Source organism: Myripristis murdjan, chromosome 19 (genome assembly GCF_902150065.1).
Source record: "Myripristis murdjan chromosome 19, fMyrMur1.1, whole genome shotgun sequence".
Classification (NCBI taxonomy): domain Eukaryota; kingdom Metazoa; phylum Chordata; class Actinopteri; order Holocentriformes; family Holocentridae; genus Myripristis; species Myripristis murdjan.
The window spans coordinates 2,177,501-2,200,041 of NC_043998.1; the positions used below are offsets into that span (position 1 = coordinate 2,177,501).

The 22,541-nt window shown below is 39.6% G+C and overlaps 1 protein-coding gene across 2 annotated transcripts in view; it reads left to right on the top strand.

Moving 5' to 3' along the window:
- dock1 (dedicator of cytokinesis 1) overlaps nucleotides 1-17,048 on the top strand; it is a 193,787-nt gene extending 176,739 nt beyond the window's left edge. For both annotated transcript variants that reach the window (XM_030077881.1, XM_030077882.1), the window contains 6 exons: nucleotides 12-149; nucleotides 9,024-9,166; nucleotides 10,207-10,405; nucleotides 11,927-12,110; nucleotides 13,559-13,710; nucleotides 16,902-17,048. In XM_030077881.1, coding sequence (XP_029933741.1) covers nucleotides 12-149; nucleotides 9,024-9,166; nucleotides 10,207-10,405; nucleotides 11,927-12,110; nucleotides 13,559-13,710; nucleotides 16,902-16,997 — 912 coding nt within the window. In that variant the 3' untranslated portion in view covers nucleotides 16,998-17,048. The remainder of the gene's footprint in view (nucleotides 1-11; nucleotides 150-9,023; nucleotides 9,167-10,206; nucleotides 10,406-11,926; nucleotides 12,111-13,558; nucleotides 13,711-16,901) is intronic.
- Nucleotides 17,049-22,541: the final 5,493 nt, after the last annotated feature.

Genomic DNA, 22,541 nt, shown 5'->3' on the forward strand with positions numbered 1-22,541 from the left:
TGCTCTGCCAGATCCCCTACCTGGCCGATGGAGTTCGCATCCATGGAGAGAAGGTCACGGAGGCGCTGAGGCCCTTCCACGACCGCATGGAGGCCTGCTTCAAGCAGCTGCGGGAGAAGGTGGAGAAGCAGTATGGGGTAAAGACCCTGGTAAGAACCGGTACCACTACATGACCTTTCCTTTACATGGATAGAGCCTTTTACCTTTTCTCTTGCTGCTAATGGAATCTGCAGCAATTTTATGTCTTTTCTGTGGTATGTTTTGCTGAAAACCTGTGAAAAATGTGAATATTGCACCTTTTCTTCCTTCTGAAAAGTTTACCACCATTTCACAACACAAAAAAATTGAGTTAGACTTAAAGCATATATGAAAGTACAAAGTCCAGGCTTCTGTTATGGGCTTCTATATCTTCTGTGCTGTCTTCCTCTCTGTAGTCTCAGAGATGCTTGTAGTTTTTACAGCTGTTGCACATATTTTTCTGCCTACCAAATATTAGGCAAATGGAATAGGCTTTTCATTATGTGAAAATGTACAATGTTTAATATAGTGTGTGACTGCTAATGTGGCTGGAAATGACCACTGAATGGAACAAATCAGGGAAAGGCCCATTTTGACTAATTATATCAACCCAAATCTCTCATGAGGACATTTATAAAAGCTGTGTTTGTTTTTTCCTGCTTTAATCCCTCCAAATGGAGTTAGAAGTTGTATCCCTCAGACATTAGTTTTAGTTTTAGCTGAAGTCAGCTCATGTGTGTAGTGGGGCTGTTACGTTTTTAAGCGCTGCTAGGGACTACCTCCCATAGCTCTCCTCCACCACTGATTTAATTGTTGCTTGGCCAAGCTTTTCCCTCAGTCTTGCCTGAGGTAAAGAGGCCTTCACTCACTTTAAAGGGAAAGGGTGGTGGCCTTTTAAAGGAGAGAAAAGCCAGCATTTATCTGGGCAAGATAATAAGGTTACGCTATCACACGTGTGATAGCCCCTTTCTTCTTTTCAAAAGTCTCTTTAAATGCATGAGGGTTTACTGTTGGCGCTTATGAGCTTTACTCATATTATCATTCTTAAAATGTTACCATGTTAATCTTGTAGCAGGTTCTTTCCGAAAGCAAAGTACTAAAAGTAATAATACAATGTAGAGTTTTTCCCTCCTTCACCTTGCTAGACCATGTTGTTTTATTTGCCGCTCTGTACCTCAGCCTACGATAACGCTGCAGATTCCTCTGCCCCAAATTCCCTCTCTGCTTCACTACATATTGTTTATTCTCCTCTACAATGTAGATTTCCTGTTGTCTCCTTATTTCTCCATCTCACATATATGTAGCAGACAATAACACTTAGCAACAAGACCCTGAACTTCTTAGTAGTATCGAGGGCATTCTGCTGCAGAAGCAAATGAGCACTTTTTCCAGGTAGTAAAGTACTGATCAGTAAAACAGCGCACTTTCTAAAGTATAAATCCTTTGGCTGGCTCAGCCTATCATCACGCAATATGATATGATGAGTATGGTCTGAAAGCCTTTTCTCAAGGACAAAAAAACCAGCACTGGCAAAAGACAAGGGCACACAGCTCACTATGGGAAATAGCCCGAAACACATGATAATAAATTCCTTCAGAATGGAAGTATAAATGAACTAACTGGGAATATTAATTGCTCTAACATAGGCTGTGAGTCTGTGTGCGTATGGTGAAAGTATCTGAAAGCACTACATACTTGTGCGACTGTACAAGGCCATACTCATACAATACTCTGTGTTTTGTGTTGTACTTTGTCATGCTCTCAAGTTAACTCACCAGCATGATGTATGATTTTGGTTGATCTTAATCCAGAATAAAAATGTACAGTTGTTGGCTTAATGTTGTGCCATGTCAACTTGTGTGTTCACAGGCAATAAACTATATCCAGTCATCAATAATTTCAGAAAATGTTCTATTAAATCACTTGATTCCATGTCCTATATTAAATAATACCAGGATTAAAACCAGGAATAAAAAATAAATAATACATTAAAATAAAATAAAATCAAAATGTGCAGTGTTGGCATAAATTTAAAAGAATCTCCATGATATTTTTTGTCTAAGGTTGACTTTACACAATGCAACATTTATGTAATTAGCTGCATGTTCCTAATAAAATTTGCTCTCACCAAACTCATCTAGAACATCCCAAATGACAACACAAACCCAATTTATGATTTGCATTGAATGGTTTTCCCCAAAAAAACTCCAACACAACCAAGTTTCATGGAAGTGAAGTTGCATTCAGGTTGCGCCATATAAAGCCAGCGTATATATTACATTTTCTTTACAGCGGGTTACAAGTATTTCTCAATACTGAGTTCACTTTTTCAAAACTCTTCACACAGCACTTCAGCAGTCTATGTGGACCAAACTGCGACAGATTTTTTATTGCTTTGACACCAAAAGCATCCAGTGATCACAGTTTTCAAAATTGTTGAATTCAGTCCTCATTCAGACTTCAGCCCCTAGCAAAACTTTGTGTCCACAGCCTATTTTATAATTGTTTAAATATTCTTTTCAAAACTGAGCCACAAGTTCAGCTGCCTTTGTGTCTTTTGGAAATTTTGGACATTTTAGCAAATAGTCAGAAATGACCAGGCGTGCAAAGAGATACTTTATCCCAAATATTGCAAAAGTGTGAATAAGACAAGCCTACAGTGTTGATACTGTTGTTGTTTCAGTTTTGAGACATTCATGCAGTGTTTTGGTAGTTTCGGTGCATGTTGGGCATGAAGTGGACTAATAGATAGATAGATAGATAGATAGATAGATAGATAGATAGATGAAAAAGTGAACCCAATGTTTAAAAAAAAATGCTTGGTACCAAAGTGGTTAAAAAAAGAGCTTTTCACCACAATAATGGATTTCACCAAATGTCATTTAGTAACATGAAATTCTGAGGTTGTCATGCATCATAAAACATGATGATGAACATGTGACAGTCAGAAAGAGGATGCTGACTGTCATGTCAAGTTGAGGCAAAGTGAGTTAAACACCATCACTGGTTTTTAGGTAATTGGATCTTTTTTTTTTCACTCTGACACAAAGTGGGCACAAATTGCAGGTCAGTTAGGGCAACATTCAAAAACTGATGAGAAACATATTTTTAAAAACTGTTTGGCTGAAAATTAATCTTTAAAATTGTACTGAAATTTAGCACACGCCTAGTAGAACTAATTTTGTTTTCTAAGAGGCTTGTCATTCAGCAACATGGTCATGTCCCTCTGAAGCACAAAACAAAGTGGTGCTGCCAAAATGTCATCCATTTTACTGAATGACTTAAATAATCTTTTTGTACTATTAGCAAAGTAATTACTTCATCAATGGGAGATTTAAATGCAATAGGCAGTGTTAAAAGATCAGGTTATTTTTTTATACATTTTTCACATAATTTTTCAGATTCTTCTTTCTAATAGAATATAAGCAAAGCCGAAGCCCTGTCTTTTTGTTAGGGAATAGGAGGCTTGCCAGGAGAAGGAAGAGCCATTGCTGTTATGGTGTTATAGTGAGTTTTGGAGGTTAAAAGTACATTTTGGTGAATCTGTAGGCATGGCATGATTTTGCCAAGCAGGACATGTTCTGGGATCAGCATCCCACATTGCAATCCTGGACCAACAACCAATCACATCCCTTGGACATCATCAGTGTGCTCCAACTTTATGCTTCTTCAGAGGTAAACTAAGTTTTCCAGATTGAAGTCAGTACAATTGAACAAAATCGTCAGTAAAACTGAATAAAATCCCTAACTGTATGTCTTCATCTTTATAGTCTTGTACCAACCAGGAGCTGTAGCTGTATGAGCAGCTGCAGGGTTAGCCAGTTAGCATGCTAACTAGGTACAAAAAGCTAGAATATTGCTCACTGACATTAAAGGGTAAAGATGATAATAAGAGGCCTGGTTTTGCTTTGGTCAGGATAAGTCATCATTAAAATGAAAAGGACCATTGCATGTTTTCCAGAAACAACCTATGATGTGAACTAATTTTGGTGGTGGCTAGTTGAACCACGCTTATTCAAAAGAGAAACTAATTTTTGTCCTTTTCATGCTGACAATAGCAAAATCTATGAAAAAATTAGATAAAAGTACACCAGACTTATCCAGGACCATCATCGCCATGGTGATCCTGGACAATTTGCTTATGTTGATCAGGGACCATCATCGCCAAGGTGATCCTGGATAAGTTGTTTGGTTGATCGGGGACTACCATTGCCATGGTGATCTTGGATCATTTGCTTATGTTGATCAAGGACCATTATCGCCATGGTGATCCTGGATAAGTTGCTTATGTTGGTCCAGGACCATCAAGCAGACCCACAAAACTCCTTTTTCTAATGGCAGAGACACAAGAGCCTGCCCAAAATTGCTGGTTAGTCAAGTACACACCGCTACCCAATTACCTGGAGCCACACTAGCACACTTTTCCCCAGCCTGGCTCATCCAGAACTGATGGAATCACCAACTAACAAGCAGCACACCACAAAATCTCTTTTTCTCCATGGACTGGCAAACTGGACATAGTAAAACTCAGTGGCATAGCACAGGACTATTTATCTGTTTTTTGATGTAGCAACATGTATCGATTGGTCTTAAGATTGTTCACTAGACTGTAATGCTGTGAACATGGTATCTTTTGTTGTTAGGCCTAAGCTGTCGTGTTGCTAGCCACATAAACCAAAGCTCTCAAGTCTCACGGATTGGGCGTGAGTCACACGCATTTCAACCTGTTCACACGCTCACACGCCACACCTTGTATTTCTCACACAGAGAAATTACCAGGATAACGCCACCAAGTTGCGCCGCTATTTTTTATAACAGTGGAACAGGTAGAGGAATCAAGTGAGTTCCGGGTAGAGTTCAGAAGGCCCTGCTACACACCAGCTAATCAGATAAGAATATACAGTAGCTACCGAACAGCCAAAATAGCATTGCTGTATCCAGGTAAGATTTAAATATTCCCGCTACAACAACGTTACAATCTGATTCCAACGATACATTGATTCACACGCTCACTGAAGTAGCTACAGAAGACATCAATTGACACATTGATGCAGAGGCTCACTGAAGTAGTTACAGAAGAGGACCCCCCCCTTACACACACACACACACACACACACACACACACACACACGTATATATAGTATTTTGTGCACACATACACATGTATAGTCTCTAATTAAGTGCTTTTAGTTAGATTACCTGTTGTGTGTTTACCCATTGTCATCATTTGAATAAATTCTTTTGAATTACTTGCTGGTCTATTTAAGGTTGTATGAGAGTGAATGTCGCCAACCTCCACGCTTCAGATAGTAGTTATTAAGTTAATCATTAAGCAGAGCTCCAAATAGATGGTTTAGTATATTTAATGAGACTGAACAAATAAGCTGGCTGTCAGATTTCCCTTTTTGAAGAGTGGTTCCCCCCAAGGGAAAGATTCTTGTAATTTGAAGTCTGTCAATATTTGATATGGGTACATTTTTTTTAATCAAATTTAATATAAATATTTTTCAGCCAGAATTGTTAGGAGAGCTGTTGCCCCAACACTTATTTATTCAGGACCATCATCTCTAATGTAATCCCAGGTTAATTTGCTTATTTTTACCTGGGACCATCATTGCCATGGTGATCCTGGACATTTTTGGCATATAAAATTATTAAATAATAGCCTATAGGATAGGTTAATGTTGTGGGACCATGTAGGTAAACATAAATTCTCCATTTTTGGAAAGTTCAGTCTTAAATCTACCTAACCAACATAAAACAGGCCAACTTGATGTTGCTCTTCATCCACATCCTCTCCTTCAGTGTTGTCCAGCGGCTGAAAGGCAACCCGAGTTGGTATTAACCCACTGCATTCTTTTACTGGCTGGGGGCTACAAATCTACTGCCCAAAGTGGCCATAAACTGCCATAAAATTTAAATATCAATCAAATGCTTTACACCATCACTATAAAAACTTGTATGCCTTACGTGGCAAGCTTGACAAAGATCCTCTCCTCGCTTCCCAAGCTACAGAGTTAGGCTACGGATAACAACATCACGCCCTCCAGTGGCTCCTCCCATCAAAAATAAGATGACCCTGTAAAAGAGCAGATGCAAATTGTGACATTAATTTATGAAGTTGATTTTAATACATTTAGTCCCCATTCTAGATGTTAATATGCTGTCTCTGAACAACAGAGACCTGAAAGTGTGGCTTGATGGTGGCGCTAGACGAAAGGCCACAGGAAATGTTTTGCTCAGTGGTTCCCAACCCAGTCCTCAAGACCACCCGTCCTGCAGGTTTTTGTTCCAGCTCTATTCTTGAGCAGTGGATCAGGTGTGCAAGTGGGCGTCCTTGAGGACTGGGTTTGGAACCACTGGCTTAGCTAATCTATTTTAAATTACACTACATCAGTTATAGTCATATTTTCTTAATGGAATTTAATTTTAGTCTTGTTTCAGTCAAAGATGGCTTAGTCACAAATTGAGTGATATGACTGTGAGGCGGTTTGTGCTGTCTGCTCTTGACTGTTATGACAATTAACTTGCAAACATATTAATTTTCCTAGTATGCAAACTCAGAAGATTCCATTTTATGCTTGTGTCTTTATAGGCGTGACATTACACTGAGCACCAACCTTTTGTCACAGTATGGAATTCTGCATCAAACACACTTTAATTTCAGCTAACTTTTAAAATGCAGATGTTTTTATCTGCACGTTTCTCTCTCAAATAGAACCGCATCCACTGAATTTTGCAGCCATTTTCCCAAACCAAATGATTATTTTTCACTGGCACATGTTAGCTGTCTGTTTTGTTACCCCTTGTATGCACAATTAATTATGACATGAATTAATCTGCCTTGCTGCTGAGCTGTATAAAATCCCTGGTTAGCAAGCTACCACATTTATTTCTATGGCCAATCTGTGCTCTTTGTCAAGAACAATAACGAAAGTATTCGCTAAGAGGAGGAGAATCACATCTCACCACACACTCAGCGGAGTAATTTTTTGTTTTAAACTTTTGTTATATAAAATCATTTGTCAAAATGGCATAAATTATTTTGAAGTGATTAGGAAAAACCTATTAGTTTCTCCCACAGGTGATTGTTTTGTTTTGTTTGACCCAGAAGTCTCTTTTGGCATAATCAACACAGGAACCTGTAACCTGGATTCATCAGCATATGACCATAAACATGAATAAAAATGACGGGACGATGATGCAGAAGACAGTAATTCAAAAGTCACTCGCAAATTATATCCAATCCTAAGGAAAAGTACAAATTTAGGCATACAGAAAGACATGCAGTTGTGTTTGTCCAAAGTTTCCAATGAAACTCTTCATCCATGAGGCCGGTGGATCATGGTGAGGATCTATGTCACTCGTTGAGGTCCTGGATCAACATAAAAAAATTATTCAGGATCAAAATGTCGATGATGGTCCTGGGTCAACGGTAGCACCGCAATCTTGTAAAAAAAAAAAAAAAAGGTTTTGATTAGGCTTTATAAAAGGAGGGGAAATGTGTTGAGCACAGGTTTTTGTGTGACTCACGATGGTAAACAAGTCAGTATCAAAGGATAATTCAGGTGTATTTTTATATTATTTTTTATATATTTTGTTATTGTCAGCATGAAAGGAGCAAAAATCTGTTTCTCTTAGAGTAAATCTGGTTCAACTAGCCACCACCGAAATTAGTTCACATCATAGGTTGTTTTCAGAAAAAAACACAGTGCTCCTGCTTGTTTTAATGACAGTTTGATAAAAAGGAAACACAAATTTAAAACTGGACACAACAAGAACACACAAAAAGTAACACTAATATAAAAGCATACACAAATAAATATACAATAAAAAAAAAACATAAGTTTAAAACCAAGACAACAAAGACAAAACACTGATTTCAAACCAAACAGCAGAAACAAACAAAAAAAAAAACACTTAAAAATTCGGTAATCATTTAAATTAAATGATGAATTATCCAAAGCAAAGCAAAATTAGGCCTCTTATTATCGCCTTTACCCTTAAATGTCAGTGAACAGTATTCTAGCTTGTACCTCAGTAACCCTGCAGCAGCTCCTGGTTGGTACAAGACTATCAAGATTAAAACATGCAGTTAAGAGTTTTGTTCAGTTTTACTGAAGATTTTGTTCAATTGTACTGACTTCAATATGGAAAACTTACCTTACCTCTGAAGAAGCTCTCTCTCTCTCTCTCTCTCTCTCTCTCTCTCTCTCTCTCTCCCTCCTCACACACACACACACACACACACTGGCATGTACACATAGAGCTATTAAATGTCAGATTATTGCTACAGGTTATTTTGGTAATGGTTTTGGTTGCACAGTTGTATGAAAACAGTTTAATTTATGTTATGTCTGATAAAAAACTGGAAAGTCGCTGCCTATTCCTCTCTTTTACTAGCGCTGAATCTAAATCTGAGTCTAGCTAGACACCAAAGTACAGCTGAGTGTTTACTGAAAATGCTGAATGTCAGTGAATGTCATTCATGATGAAGTTATGAAATAAATTTAAAAAACATTCATCCTGATTTTTTTTCTACCAAAGCTTCATTAAATAGTCAACACTGTAAAATTAAAATTATTCCTCTCTGTTTTCAACTTCAAACAAATTTCCCTTATCAAATCTTTTTAAAAGGAAAATTGTCCAACCAAATTTAATTTAATTTAATTTAATTGCTTAAATGCTGATCCAGTCTGGTCATCCCGTCTCTCTGCCCTGTGTTTTCTGTCTCACTCCACTTTGACTGTCTCATTAAGCAGAAATTAAAAAAAAAAAAAAAAAAAATCTTTAAAAAAAAATATCAATGGAAAAAAGACGGTTGGAATAACTTGCACACACATATAAAAAGAGCTGTTAGCACTGTTTATTTTGCCACTTTTTTATTTTTGGATGTTTTGAAATCCTCAATCATCGCTGACCCTTTAACACTGAGGCAGCCATCCTGATGTTTTCTTTCTGTGTTTGTTTTTTTTTTTTTTTTTTTTTTTTCCTTCCTCCGTCAGCCGGCAGCAGACGAGCGGCGCGGGTCTCGTCCTCGCTCCATGGTGCGCTCCTTCACCATGCCCTCCTCCCAGAGGCCGCTGTCAGTGGCTTCAGTCACCTCCATCTCCTCAGACAACTCCCCTTCCAGGCCCGGCTCAGACGGGTAAGACCTGCTTCACCACACTTTGGGGACATAAAATCTCAGCATATGACCTCCTTGGCTGATGGCCATTCTGTCTCAGCGGCTGAAAAAATTGTTTTTGGATAGTCGGCTTGTAATAATCCCTTTCCTTATTTAGACAGTCAACCAGGGGCCTCGTAAAATGTAGCGGGATTCCATTTTTATTTCAGTTCAGAGGATTCACAAGAATGTCCTTAAAGTGCATGCTAACCCTATGGCTCTGTAACAGCCAGCACATTTCCCTCTGCCCCGCTGAAGGCCGACCAGCGAGAGACAGAGACGTGTTCTGCCTCAAAGTACAAGACACCTGCTCACCCAAAATATTTCCTGGGATATACCACATCAAATAGTGTGGCATATTCCAACTGTGGATTACAGACTTTTTACATGAACCTTAATGGTCAGAAACTCTCTGCAGGGTCGATATGTTTTGTGGGTCAAATGTTATTTTAGGATTAAGTATCACTTAAAGCTGTATTTGTAAAAGTAACCACACTTTTTTTGTATACATGGGTTACCTCTATCCTGTGTACCTGTCTCTTATTCTCAACCAACTTTAATATGAATGTACATGAAAGAATGAAGCACTTGTGCGGTGAACTCAGAGTCATTGCCGTATAAATCGCCTGTAAATAAGAAAAGGCTTTGGAGACAAATCTTAGAAATGCTCAGCTACAGAGCAGTAATACATATTTAAACAGTGTTGATGTTGGTTTTTCATGTAGATAGCACAAGACTCAGTGCATTTTGTCTGAGTCATTTCAGTGTTTATAACAGTTTACAACACTCATTTGAATGTATTATTAACTGTATCAGCTGATCTTTTGAAAACTTTACTTAACTACACTGATATAAATTTCCATACACCGTCCAATTCGAAGACTTCCCTGTGAACGAGGCCCACTGAGGAGGATTCTGCTCCCCTGGCCAGTAAACAATGTGTAAGCCTAGTCCAAAAGCCCAGACTGGAAGAGAGACAGACATTGTTTGATAGCTCCGTCTTCCTTGTGTCTTCAATCCAGTTTTGCCCTGGAGCCTCTCTTGCCAAAGAAGCTGCACACCAAGTCTCAGGACAAGCTGGACCGGGATGAGCCCGAGAAGGAGCGCAAAGACAAGAAGAAGGAGAAGAGGAACAGCAAGCACCAGGAGATCTTCGATAAGGAGATGAAGACCACAGAGATCCCCCTGCAGCCCGCTGAGGCTGTCATACTGTCAGAAACGGTACGGCTGCACTGACCCCTCCATGTCCTCTCCTGTTGTTCACTTTGTCCTACTTGCAGGGTTCACACAGGTCACTGGAATTTCAGGAAAGTCTATTCCAGAAAAGACGAAAGTCAGGGAACTTAATACATTCTTGGGACGAATCACAAAATATCATTGAACTCTGTTAGCTTCAGTTTAAAAAATAAGTATTCAACGTGCTGAGCCCGTGATTTTCCTGTCACCCTGGCTGTAGCCTAAAAATAACACATTAAAAGCACAGTAACTTGTGTGTTCAAGCAGAATAAAACAGAATAATAAACTTTCATAAGACCTCTGAATCTGAAGTACATTTAAATTGTTGGTCAAAGGGGGAAAAAAACAGTGTTGAGTTTCTATAGGTCATAGAATTTAACATTTTAATCATGGAAAATCAGACAAAAGTTCAGGGGATTTTACATTTGACAGTGTGAAACCTGCACTAGGCTCCCATTCTCTCGTCTCCTACACTCTATTTTCTTTTTCTTTTTCTTTTCTTCTCTTGTCTGCCTTTCTGTTATTCTCGTCCTCACCTCCTCTGCTGGTCCGAACAGAAAAGTATCAGTGATCTCTGTATGCACAGCAGGAATGCTCCCTGGTTAATGGCATCAAGATAAGACTAAGAAAGGGATCTAGCCCCTGGCAGTGGTGCAGCTGTCTGGCTTGTGAATGGAGTCTCCCGCCCCAGGGGGTCAAGGCTAGAGTGCCTTGGGGTACCTGTTGGCCGACACCACCAACTTGTTCTTGTTACAGTTGTGGGAGCAGTTTTGCAGATGGTGATTGAGTAACATGCCCTATTTCTCACTGCACCAGGCACTGTAATGAATAAACAATGAACACGGATGTGATCTGGAGCACTAAAAAGCAAGAAAACAGCAATCTCCCCTCAGATTTGATTCTTGTATCCAAAAAAACTAAAATTGTGTGAGGGGGAAAAATATCCACATCACATCCCTGAATGAACTGTGTTACTGTGTTATTTTCAGCGTATCCCTTGTGGCAGACTTTGTTTGAGTTTGGCCAATTACAAAGTTGTTTGTTAACTTACAGTGTGAAATAGCCCCAAGGACATATCTTTTTATATTCAAATTCCACTGATAATAAAGCTGAGAGAATGCACCCTTGCATGCAAACAATTATTTGTAACCACAAATAAGATATTGCGAGCCAACGAGCGCATTTATCTAAATGGCTTCTCCTTCAGGAATACAAATAGCCGGCTTAATATGCTTATGGATATACAGACAACAGTCCCAAAGGAGATGTGAAACCAATTTTCTCCTTTAAATCATCTTTTATCGATTTCCTTTTCTGTTGTATTTCAGCATCGACTCAATTGGTCTGACACGCAGTATATTCCGCTCACTCAGTGCTGTTTTATTGACTTGCTCTGTAATTTGAGTTGTCTTACGCTGAGTGCTCACTAATGACTAATGTATTCTAACACTATATAATTTCTGGTTGTGTATGTGTGTGTCTGTGTGTGTGCATGTGATGTTACAGATCAGCCCCCTGCGGCCTCAGAGACCAAAGAGTCAAGTTCTCAACCTGATGGGGGGCGACCGTCGCCTCTCGGTGTCCCCCGGACCCCCTTCGTCCTCCTCCAACTCCTCCTCCTCCTCCTCACCAGGACCCCCACCCATCACGCCCAGGAGCAAGCTCTCCTTCAGCCTGCACACTGCCTCGAGTGAGAGCAGCCTCTTTGTCTCTCTCTCTCTCTCTCTCCCCCTCCTCTTCTTTACTCTTACACCCGCTCTCAATCAAGCACACACACACACTGAGCAGGCTGTGTTGTGTCCACACTCTTTCCCAACATGCTTTTCAGGATGTTTCACTCTCTCTTTGGTCCCTCTCTGCCTCCCTCTGGCTTCTGGCTGTGTTGTAGCTTTTTGCATCACAGTGCAAATGTGTTGCCTTGTGCACTCATGTTTTTTTCCCCCACACATCCATGTGTCATCAGCACATGCATTAGTCTACACATGTGATGAAAATTAACATGTAAACCAAAGTTGTTTTACCCTAATTCTTTGCTGCTGCCAAGGGAATTTCAACAGTAGCAAATATTCCATCCCAAAATCACAGTTAGAATTGGTTAATTAATCATTTGGTCAAGTAAGGATCATCTTAATATATTTTATTTGCAGGATTCTTGTGTAGAAATCCTCACACAGCTTGAAGCAACTCAAATGTTTCATGGATTAAGTGTGATCCTGGGGTAAGAACCCCGCTGGTTCTGAAGCTTCTTCATCGCTGATTAGATTTTTCTGCGATCAAAGACAAAACACAAGTATTACATGGTCTGAGCGCAGTTTGGTGTCTTTGTCATCCTTCATGTGTGTGAACCCCTCCGACTGTGCTTCTAAAATGCAAATGTTGGGCATCCCCTTAATTAATCAGTAATAATTAATTAAGAATAAGTTTAATTTGTCACACTATCTGCAGTGGCCAGTGTTATTATCCAACATAGTATCACCTTTTTATTAGTTGAGTTACACAATAGAGTTACGTAAATAGCTAACTTTGTATGAATTTGTCAATAAACCATCAGTTGACTTTTAATTTAGCATTACCTTTAGTTTGGTTATGGATAGGGTATGCTTGAATATTAAGTTAATGCAAATTGATATGATACTGAATATCAGCATTTCACATTTGATATTAAGTTGAAAATTAAGATTGGACTAGGGCTGAGCAATATATTAAGGTTATTTCAGTATTGTGATATGAGTCTAGAAATCATCTGGGATATTGCATATCATGATGTTGCACAAGTGTAGCCTTTTTCTCATCTTTCATGCTGCATTACAGTCAAGGGATGAATTTATTAGACTGTTGTAGCTATTCTGTTATTTTCCTCTACCAGCTTGGTCATCTTATCCACATTACTAATGACTGTTTCCAAAATATAAACATCTATATAAACATCTTATAAAAGCAATAGTCATTCCTGCAAAATCATCACAATATTGAGTTATTGAATCAAAAATACAATGTTATTTGGTTGTCTCCATATTGTCCAGCCCTACACTAAGCATTCTGAAGTAGGCCCTGCACTGTAGGTCCCAACCTACTTTTCAGGAAACTCTGATCCACCCAGATGGTGAGTGTGAGCTGACGAGCGCCCTCTGTGCACAGGTCTGGAGCTCAACGGGATGGGATGCCCCGACAAGGGTGAAACCCCTCCTCCGCTGCCAGTGAAAGGCAGCACAGCTGATTACGGCAACCTGCTAGATAATCAAGACTTGACGAGTCCCACGACGCCTCCGCCACCCCCGCCACATCAAAGGGTAGGTGTTTTAATTAGGGCTGAGAGGAGCTTGTTAATGATGCACGGCCCACGTAATGAAACAACAGGCTGACCGACACTTGACTCACCGCTGAGTTTGACACTTGGGTCAAGTCCATCACCCTTTCCCACCCCCATACCTCCTGTCTAATAAAGAGTGTGTGTATCATGTTTGTGTTTACAGCGAGCAACTGCATTTCTGCATTATTTCTGCTGTGTGTGTTACACATCCTCCTTAAGAGAAGAGTGGAGGCGTTTGTCAGTTAGTATCGAGGGCCCACACCCACCTGTCCACCCCGCTGTTATTTATGCTCGTTCCTCCCAGCTGGCCCGGCACACCGATGTGATTGATTGGATGATTACTTTACCTCTCACATCCATCAGGAGCTCTCCTGCTGTTAATCAGCGGCTCGTCTCTCCACACTCACCCGCAGCTACACTAGTCATCCCCTCTCCTCGCCACTCTGTTAACTGGAGAAATGCTGAGAACATAAAGCAGCTCAAAAGAGACTGTTGAAAAGCTGAGGACGTGGGGAAAATCAAAACTGCACTTTGACTGGGACATTTTCAAAAACACCCTCAGGAACTAGAGCAGAAGCTTGAAACAGGCCAGAAAACAATACTTCTCAACTTATTAACACTCACAAAAACAATCCAAAATACGTTTTCTCAACCGCTGATAAACTTATCAGCCCCTCCCCTGCTGTTTCCTCAGATATTTTCTCAACTGCCAAATGCAATGAATTAGCATCATTTTTCAGCCACAAAATACTTAATATCAAGTGCACCATCCTAATTACTAACTTCACTGCTAATTATGACAAACCTCTACCATTGTTTGTTGACAGTCTCAAGCACTTCTCCACTGTAGACTCCACATCATACTGATACTATAAATCTCCTGACGGCTGTCTTTCCACATTGCTTGAAAACTGGTGCCATTAGACTGCTTCTAAAAAAGAACAACCTAGACCCAAATGCACTTAATAACTATAGGCCAATCTCCAACCTCACCTTCCTGAGTAAGATTATCAAGAAGGTTGTTTGTCAGCAACTTAATTGCTGTCTTACAGATAATAATATTTATAAATTCCAGTCTGTCTTCTGCACATCTCATAGCACAGAAACTGCTCTTTGAGAAGTTGTAAATGACATGAGGATCAAGTGTGACAATAAAAAAAAAATGTCGGTATAAATACTCTGAGACCTAAGCTCTGCATTTGACACAGTGGATCATGCTGGAAAGGCTCTCACACGGTTCTCCTGTGGTTTGAATCCTACCTGCTTAATCATCATTTCATTGTCACACATGGTGACTTTAGTTCCAATACACAAATTAGTGTATGGGGTCCCGCAGGGCTCCATCCTGGGTTCTCTTCTCTTCAACTTAAATATGCTTCCCTTTGGCTACATAATCAGCAAACAGAGAGAAATTCATGCTTGTATTTGTCACAAGCAGGCTGGAGTATTGCATTTCTCTGTTTATGGGTTCTTCCATCCAAACCAAACAATCCATAGATTGCATCTTCTCCACAACTCAGCAGAACAAGTTCTAACCAGGACAACAACAAAAAAGAGCACCTCCAGTCCTGTGAAACCGTCACTCACTACCTGTTGTTTTCATAATACAATTCACTATCCTCCTCCTGGTTTACAAAGCACCTGCTGGTCTGGCTCCACAGTGCATTTCAGACATGCTGTCACTTTACAGTCCCAGCAGACATCTCCAGTCGCAAGGTGGAAATCTCCATGTTCCTAGAGTTTTTTCACAGTGGTGAGATGACATTCAGCATTTCTGCACCTCAAGTATGGAGCAGTTTGCCTGCTGATCGTAGGCTTGCTCCAGCACATCCATTTTCTTTTATAACCAAACTCAAGACCTTCCTTTTTGGTCGAGCGTTTTCGTAAATGAACAGACCTAATTGGTCAGTATGTATGTTTGTATGTGTGTATTTATGTGTATGTTATTTATGTGTATGTATGTGTGGATGTTCCTGTTACATAATGAAACAGCAAAAATGTGCTTATAAACATAAGCACATTTTTGCTGTTTCATTATGTTTTATGTAAAGCACTGGACTGCTTTTGGATGAGATGGTGCTATACAAATAAAATTTGAATTGAACTAATCTTATTTATCTGCTGTCACGGCATATGGACAGGTAGTAACACAGAACCTCCACAGACAGTGTGGCAGGAGGCAGACAGTAATGTAGTGAGCACAGATGCTCAGAGATGGAGGAACAGCAGCTCTGCGTTCCTCTCATTGACAGAGATGGAGGTGTGGTAGTTGAACACCATTAGCCCCTGTCTTTTGTCTGTCCTATAAACACTTCTACGAGTTTTTCAGGCATGCAGAAAAGCCCATCAGTCTTGGATAATGTGACATTTTTAATCAGGATTGAATAAAGATTACATCAGGTGTCACAAGGTATCTGGGTCCCCAACACATAAGAGCCCAACCGATGCTGAACTTTCACAGCTGATACTGATATTGATATTTGAGAGTAAGATCTTTACCACAATATATTTTTGTAAGGGACATTGCAATAAACAAGATTTCATAAATCTAAATATAAAATAAATTAAATACAAAAGATGTGTTGCACATAGCGTTTGTGGCTATTGTTAATTTCCATCCCTTGCCCCTAGTTGGGCATTTAAAGATAACAGAACAAAATAATAGATAATAGAAAAGAAAAAAAAAGCCAGAACATAACATTTACAGTATGTTCATCATTTGAATATCCTTGATTAGTTTTATTTCATTCAGTAGTTTATGAAAAAACAGACAGGGAATCATAAAATTTGGTAATCAGATATATACTGGAGGCTTCATATTTTACAGGTGAACTATGGACTTTTTAAATTCAAAACAATCCGCAACATGATACGCACAGCTCCGGTACACCACTCTGCCATAATATGTACTAAACAAAGCATTGTAAACAATAGAGTCTGTTGGACAAACTATTTAAGGATAACAGTTTTTAAATTATCTCTTTTTTTAGCATGTTTGCCAACATAAATGCAATATATCAGCCCACTGACATGCTGGTCGGGCTCTACAGGGTGTGAAGGAAACAGGCTGGTGATAATGGCAGCCACATTTTTTCACTAACTGGGAAAGTTACATCTTTTCTAGTTGCATCTTTTCTAGATTTTTATGGTTAATGTTTTGTCTTTTCACAGCACATGCCGCCTCCTCTGCCCAGCAAGACCCCTCCTCCACCCCCGCCCAAGACCACCAGGAAACAGGCCTCTATCGATTCAGGAATTGTACAGTGAACAAAGACACTGACAGTGCAACCCAACCGCACACTGACAAGACAACAAAAACATCGGCAGGAACCGCCCTTCCCAAAGCGGTTGTTTTTACCCACACATTCCTCGCTCCCTGTCCCATCTTGACAAGATGAATACCTCATTCCGGCCCGCCCCCTCTCATCCTCTTTTATATAGATATATATCTTTTTTTTTTTCCTTCAGTGTGATGATGATGCTATGTCTACCATAGGGAACGTGTTGCACAGATGAGTAGTCACTGAATTTGCTGATGCTGTCTACGACCTGACACCATGCCACTCCAAGACTTTATAATGCAATGAGATTTTGTTCAGATATATACACTTGGACCGATTGCTTTCCAATACTGACCCACTCTCGAGTGTATGAGAGCTTATGGCTTAATAAAACGTAATTCCAATCTTTTTTTATTCATATTCCCACTATGTACAGAGGTTTGTATATATGATTTTATTTTATTTCAGTTTTTTGTATGTGGATTTTATCTTGACTTTTTGTATTAACATAACATTAGATTAACTGGCATTTATATTCAAAAAAGGGCTTGTAGGTTTTGAATTGACAGGGACTGTAAAGAAATGGTATGTGAGTACCTATCATTGATTTTACTGGTAAAGTTGTGTGTGGGAAAGTGTTTTTGGAGTGCACATACAACTAACTCCTACCACCTTATCATTGTATAGACCTCGTTATAGATTTCTCTAACCTTGGATTTCAATAACATTGACTGTTCCCCGTTCACTACTGACAATGACTTCTGAATAAACTTTCAAATGTATGTATTTTTAAAACGGATGTCTGCCTCATTATTCTGGCTGCAGGGAGGGCTGCTGAAAATAGATGTGAGTGTTTTCACATTTTTGAAATCCTAAACAAACTGGCAATCTGTAAGTGTTTCCGTACTTCAGCTAAACACTAAGTAACTCAGCTTTGTGCCTCCTTGACTGACAGCTATCACAACATTGCTGCTTCATTATCAACAAACCAGTTTTTTACCGGGCAGCGTTATGCAACGGGATGACTTCCATATTGACTGATGCAGCCTAATTTACATAATGTATCTCCTCACCAAACCACCATTCTTTTCTTTCAAAGCTTGGAAGCTTGAATCTGGAATGTGGCCCGTATTTAAATAGCGCTTCGACTATAAAGATGAGCCAACAAACTGCAGGTGCCAACCTTGTCTTGCTGCACACAACCTTGAATTCTGCTTTTATGGAAATCGTCGAAGGTCATGCTAAAGGATCCTCTATTAAACACTGCAGTTGCTGCACAGTACTACGCTGTAATAGCCTTCATGCAAATCAGCTCATCATGTTTTCCAGTTTTGTCTCATTTGGTTGACAGCAGCGAGAATCAGCTTGGCATGACTTTGAAAAATCCTACAACATCATAGTTTTGGTGTCATGGCACAATCAAGCTCCATATGGTGCTCTGCTCCAGACAGACACATTGATGAGTTGTTTCCCAACTGCCTACGGCTGATAGATTTCACATTGTATGTATTTTCATTCCAAATTAATAACTGAAGTATGCACTATTAAGTCATTGTATTATTATCTGTCATGCAGCAGTTTTAAATTGAATTACACTTTTTAATTAGTTGCTAAATAAGTGCATTACTGTGGGTCTCGGTGGAATAGCTCGAGCAATATAAAGCTCAAATGACAGTTATCAACAGAGCTTACAAATTGCGCACTCTTGCTAAATATCAAAATTGGTATGCGAAGCTAATCCTTACAGCTACAAACACAGCAACTTTCCTCTTGGATAAAGAACTGCGAGGCACAGCTCTCATGAATTATAGCCTTTAATCACAAGACACAGATTTGTCTTAGTGTGTAAACAAACAAACATGTTATTGTAGAGAAAATTGTGGTTGTAATGCAAAGTAACGTCATTTTGACCTTTTTTAGTGTGAGGATTCAGATATCACGGTATACATGGAATTAGAGATGGATGCTTGCAAAGACAGGTGTGTTCTGTGATTGTAATGTGTCTATCAAATGTGTTGCACCTATAGTGTCACAATTTGTATGATCTAAGCTGTAAAACTTTATAGGTATTAGCACAGGCATTCCTCTTCCTTTCCATATTTAGGCCGAGCTCAAATGATATTCTCACACCGGGATGCATGCAGTGTTGCAGCACTGGTGCGACAGGACTAGTCTCCAGCAAACCTCAGTTTATATTATATTGGGCTCCAAGCTGCCATAAAATTGTCCTGTTTAACCTTCACTGTGGCATTTGTAATTTGATTTGAACCTGTAAACTGTGTAAGTGTATTTATAGGTCCTGAGGTCTGTGTCATAAAGCTCGCATGTTGGGGCCTCTTTGCAGCTTTCTGTCCCAGGTGGCTCATACGCTTCTGCTCTCCTATTCTGCTGACACTTTTTGAGTGGGTGGCCGCCTGCGGAGAAATGCTCAAGCTGCAGCATCTGTTGTTTGAAGATTTTTTGTGTGTATGTGTCTCCTGGATAGGGGTTTTGTAAAGCTCTTGCCCTAATTAGGCACGCTGAATGACATCTTTTCACTTGGAGTTAGATCAGGGAAAAACAACCATCAGAGACCACTTACAGTAGCTTATGGGTGCTTTCGACTTATGTTGTAATATGTTGGTCTTATGCTGATTTTTGCAGAGAGAAAGAATCCGATATTATCTGACACACTAGGAAAACTCATGCTGATGCTGTGTGGGTAGTAAGTTCTTCACTAGCACCGACAATATTAAATAATTTGACTTTTGCATAATTTTCTTAAGCAATATTAATGTAATCATCTTAGGGGGTTCAAATTGATTGAAAATAAGATCATGAGGTAAAGCCTTAAAAAAAAAAAAAAAAATGATTGCATACTGCAGATTATATACGATGGCACTGCCTCTGTGATTCATTCCATTTCCTGTCATGCTCCCAATACTGCTGACTTGTCCTCCCGTTTTCATCATATATGAAAACATTCAAATAGTAAAATACACTACGAGTAGGAATCTATCGTTGCAAATCTGGTTTCCCTGCTGAATGCGAGATATGTGCATCACAGGACCTTGAGTTGACCATGTATTATCTGTCTCGATGATAAATTGCTCCCCAACACACAAAGAAATGGGCTAAGTAATGTTCAATAAAAATGCAAGTTTTGCTATCATACTAATATCATTTTCTCCCATGTTTTGCCCTTTTTTTCCCGCTCACTCTTTGCTCCAATTTCTCTCAAGCCTTTGCCACCTGATTCTCTCTCTAAGGACCATTACCCTTCCTACAGTACTGTGCAGTAGCAGATGGTGCTTACCACAACAAAAAAAAGTGACAGTGTTGATTAAATCCTCGCTTTGCCCAGTGCTAATGCACATTTGACCCACTAGATAGTAAGTTGAAAAGCAAACTGTTTGAACTCATCCCTTTAGCTGATGATGAGTCCCTGTAAATCAACTGAGGAAGTGTGTGTGTGTGTGTAGCTGTCACACAAGGAAAAGGTAAAGTTCCAGATGGCAGCCAACTCAACAACCATTCCTAATCACCGATCAATGGCTACAAGCCAACATATCGAGCAGGTTAATGCTTTCATGGCGCTGCTTGACAACATGAGGAGATGCGGGGAACAGGAGAGGTGGATGGTTGTGGTATACGGCATGAACTGATGATATACAGGTGCACCTTGACATAAGCATGATGACATTTTAGGTAGCTTAACTATTGTACAGCAAAGATAAATTCAATCTCTGAAATATGAGATAGGGATAAAGGGTTTCATCAGTTCTATAATTCACTTATCAAGGAAACCCAGTGCCCACTCAATATCTAGCTTTGCAATTGAAAAGGGATAAAGGATGAAGCATTTCAGCAGTAGTAATATTACATAGTTAACTGGGAGCTATTTCAATAGGCTCTCAGTGATTTGTGCACAAGCATTATGCTTCACCCTCTCTCTCCTCGCAGCATAGGGAAATGCATCACTTAATTGAGAGGATTTCCAGAGGCTTTGTGGGAGAAAGCTGTGAGCTCGCTCCTCTCTCCAGGAGAAATGTATTTACAACACACCCAAGCTCCATGTCATTTGTCATATCTGCCTGAAATAATGTGTATATTTTCTGTTCCTCTTGACACACTTCCATTTGTTCAGAGGCTTGCAATGTTCATGACTCTCTTTTAATGTCTCCTCTGCATAATAAAAGAGGACAATATTTCCATAAATCACCATCCACGCAGGGATCCGATCCCGGCTCTCTTAGAGGATACACCTTGCTTTTCAAACACGGAGATGGACACAGCATAGCTTTAATACAATCAAAACTGATCAACATCTGTTAAGAATCTCATCGAGGTAATCATTGTGTCCAGGAGCCACAGAAGCTGCTCAGATACACAGATTAATTTGTCTTTGATATTGCAGATTGTCAGTGTTTCTCTTGTGCCCGCAGTCATTGATGAAAATTCTAATGGGTGTCAAAGCTCTGGCGGGACTCCAAAGTCAGCGCTAACGGCAACAGCTGTTGATACAAATTTAAAACTAACATTGTAATGGCCGTTCCACATGATCACTGTTCTGGAGAGAAACACTCAGAGATGTTGTATGTACATCATCCAGTGTCCGCTAAATGTACTGCCTCTGCTCATTTTAGCTGGCTGTAACTAAAAATATAGATTCAGCGTCAGTAAGTGAGTGAGTGATACCTTGACACTGCAGTATTGCATGTTGCTGTCACAGATAGTGTCATGTGGGAGTCATAAGGCCCCTTTCTACCTTGGTCGGGTTGTCATTGAGCGGTTGAGTGAACTACCTGACTGGAGTTGTGGTAAATGAAGGAGTAAACATCAGTTTGGAGGAGAAAATAGGGCTCTCTGTTTAACTGGATTGTGTGTGCTGGACACCCTTCGCAGCAAACAAATGAAACTGTCGCCAAGTCAGTTTATTTACCCACCTCTGCAGCATTTTGAGGCGAGTGATTAAACTGTACGCCATGTGAACACTTACCACTCAGTGTACTGCCTGACTTGATTTGTACTTGACAACTTTAAGAACACATTAAAGGTGCATGATGCAGAACTGGGGAGGGTCATATGAAGTGAGGAACCCGTTGTATATATATATATATATATATATATATATATATATATGTATATGTAAATATAAAAACATGTAATAAGCATGTGATCTATCACCAAGCAGCTCCAACGATGAGAACTATGTCAACTGAACCGTCAAATAATTTGCTTATTCTGTTTTTGGGGGATTTTTTGCTGTTGTTGTTTGCTGTTGTTCTAAAAAATCCTCACTTCAATTGGCAGTTTTGCATAATGCACCTTTAAACAGCAAAATTATTCAATAGTCACAATAAAATGTGAATTATTTCTGTTGTGGTCCTCGTGATGTGGCAGTGGAAAGGTTGGCAGACCAAAATGTATTCAGTTATGCTGCACCTCACCTGTGTTTCTGTTATAAAACTGAACTACCTGCTGTTTGTGGTGGTTCACCTGTGTCTTTACACAGTTGGAGATTTTTGTAAGATAGCAAACTGTCCTCAGA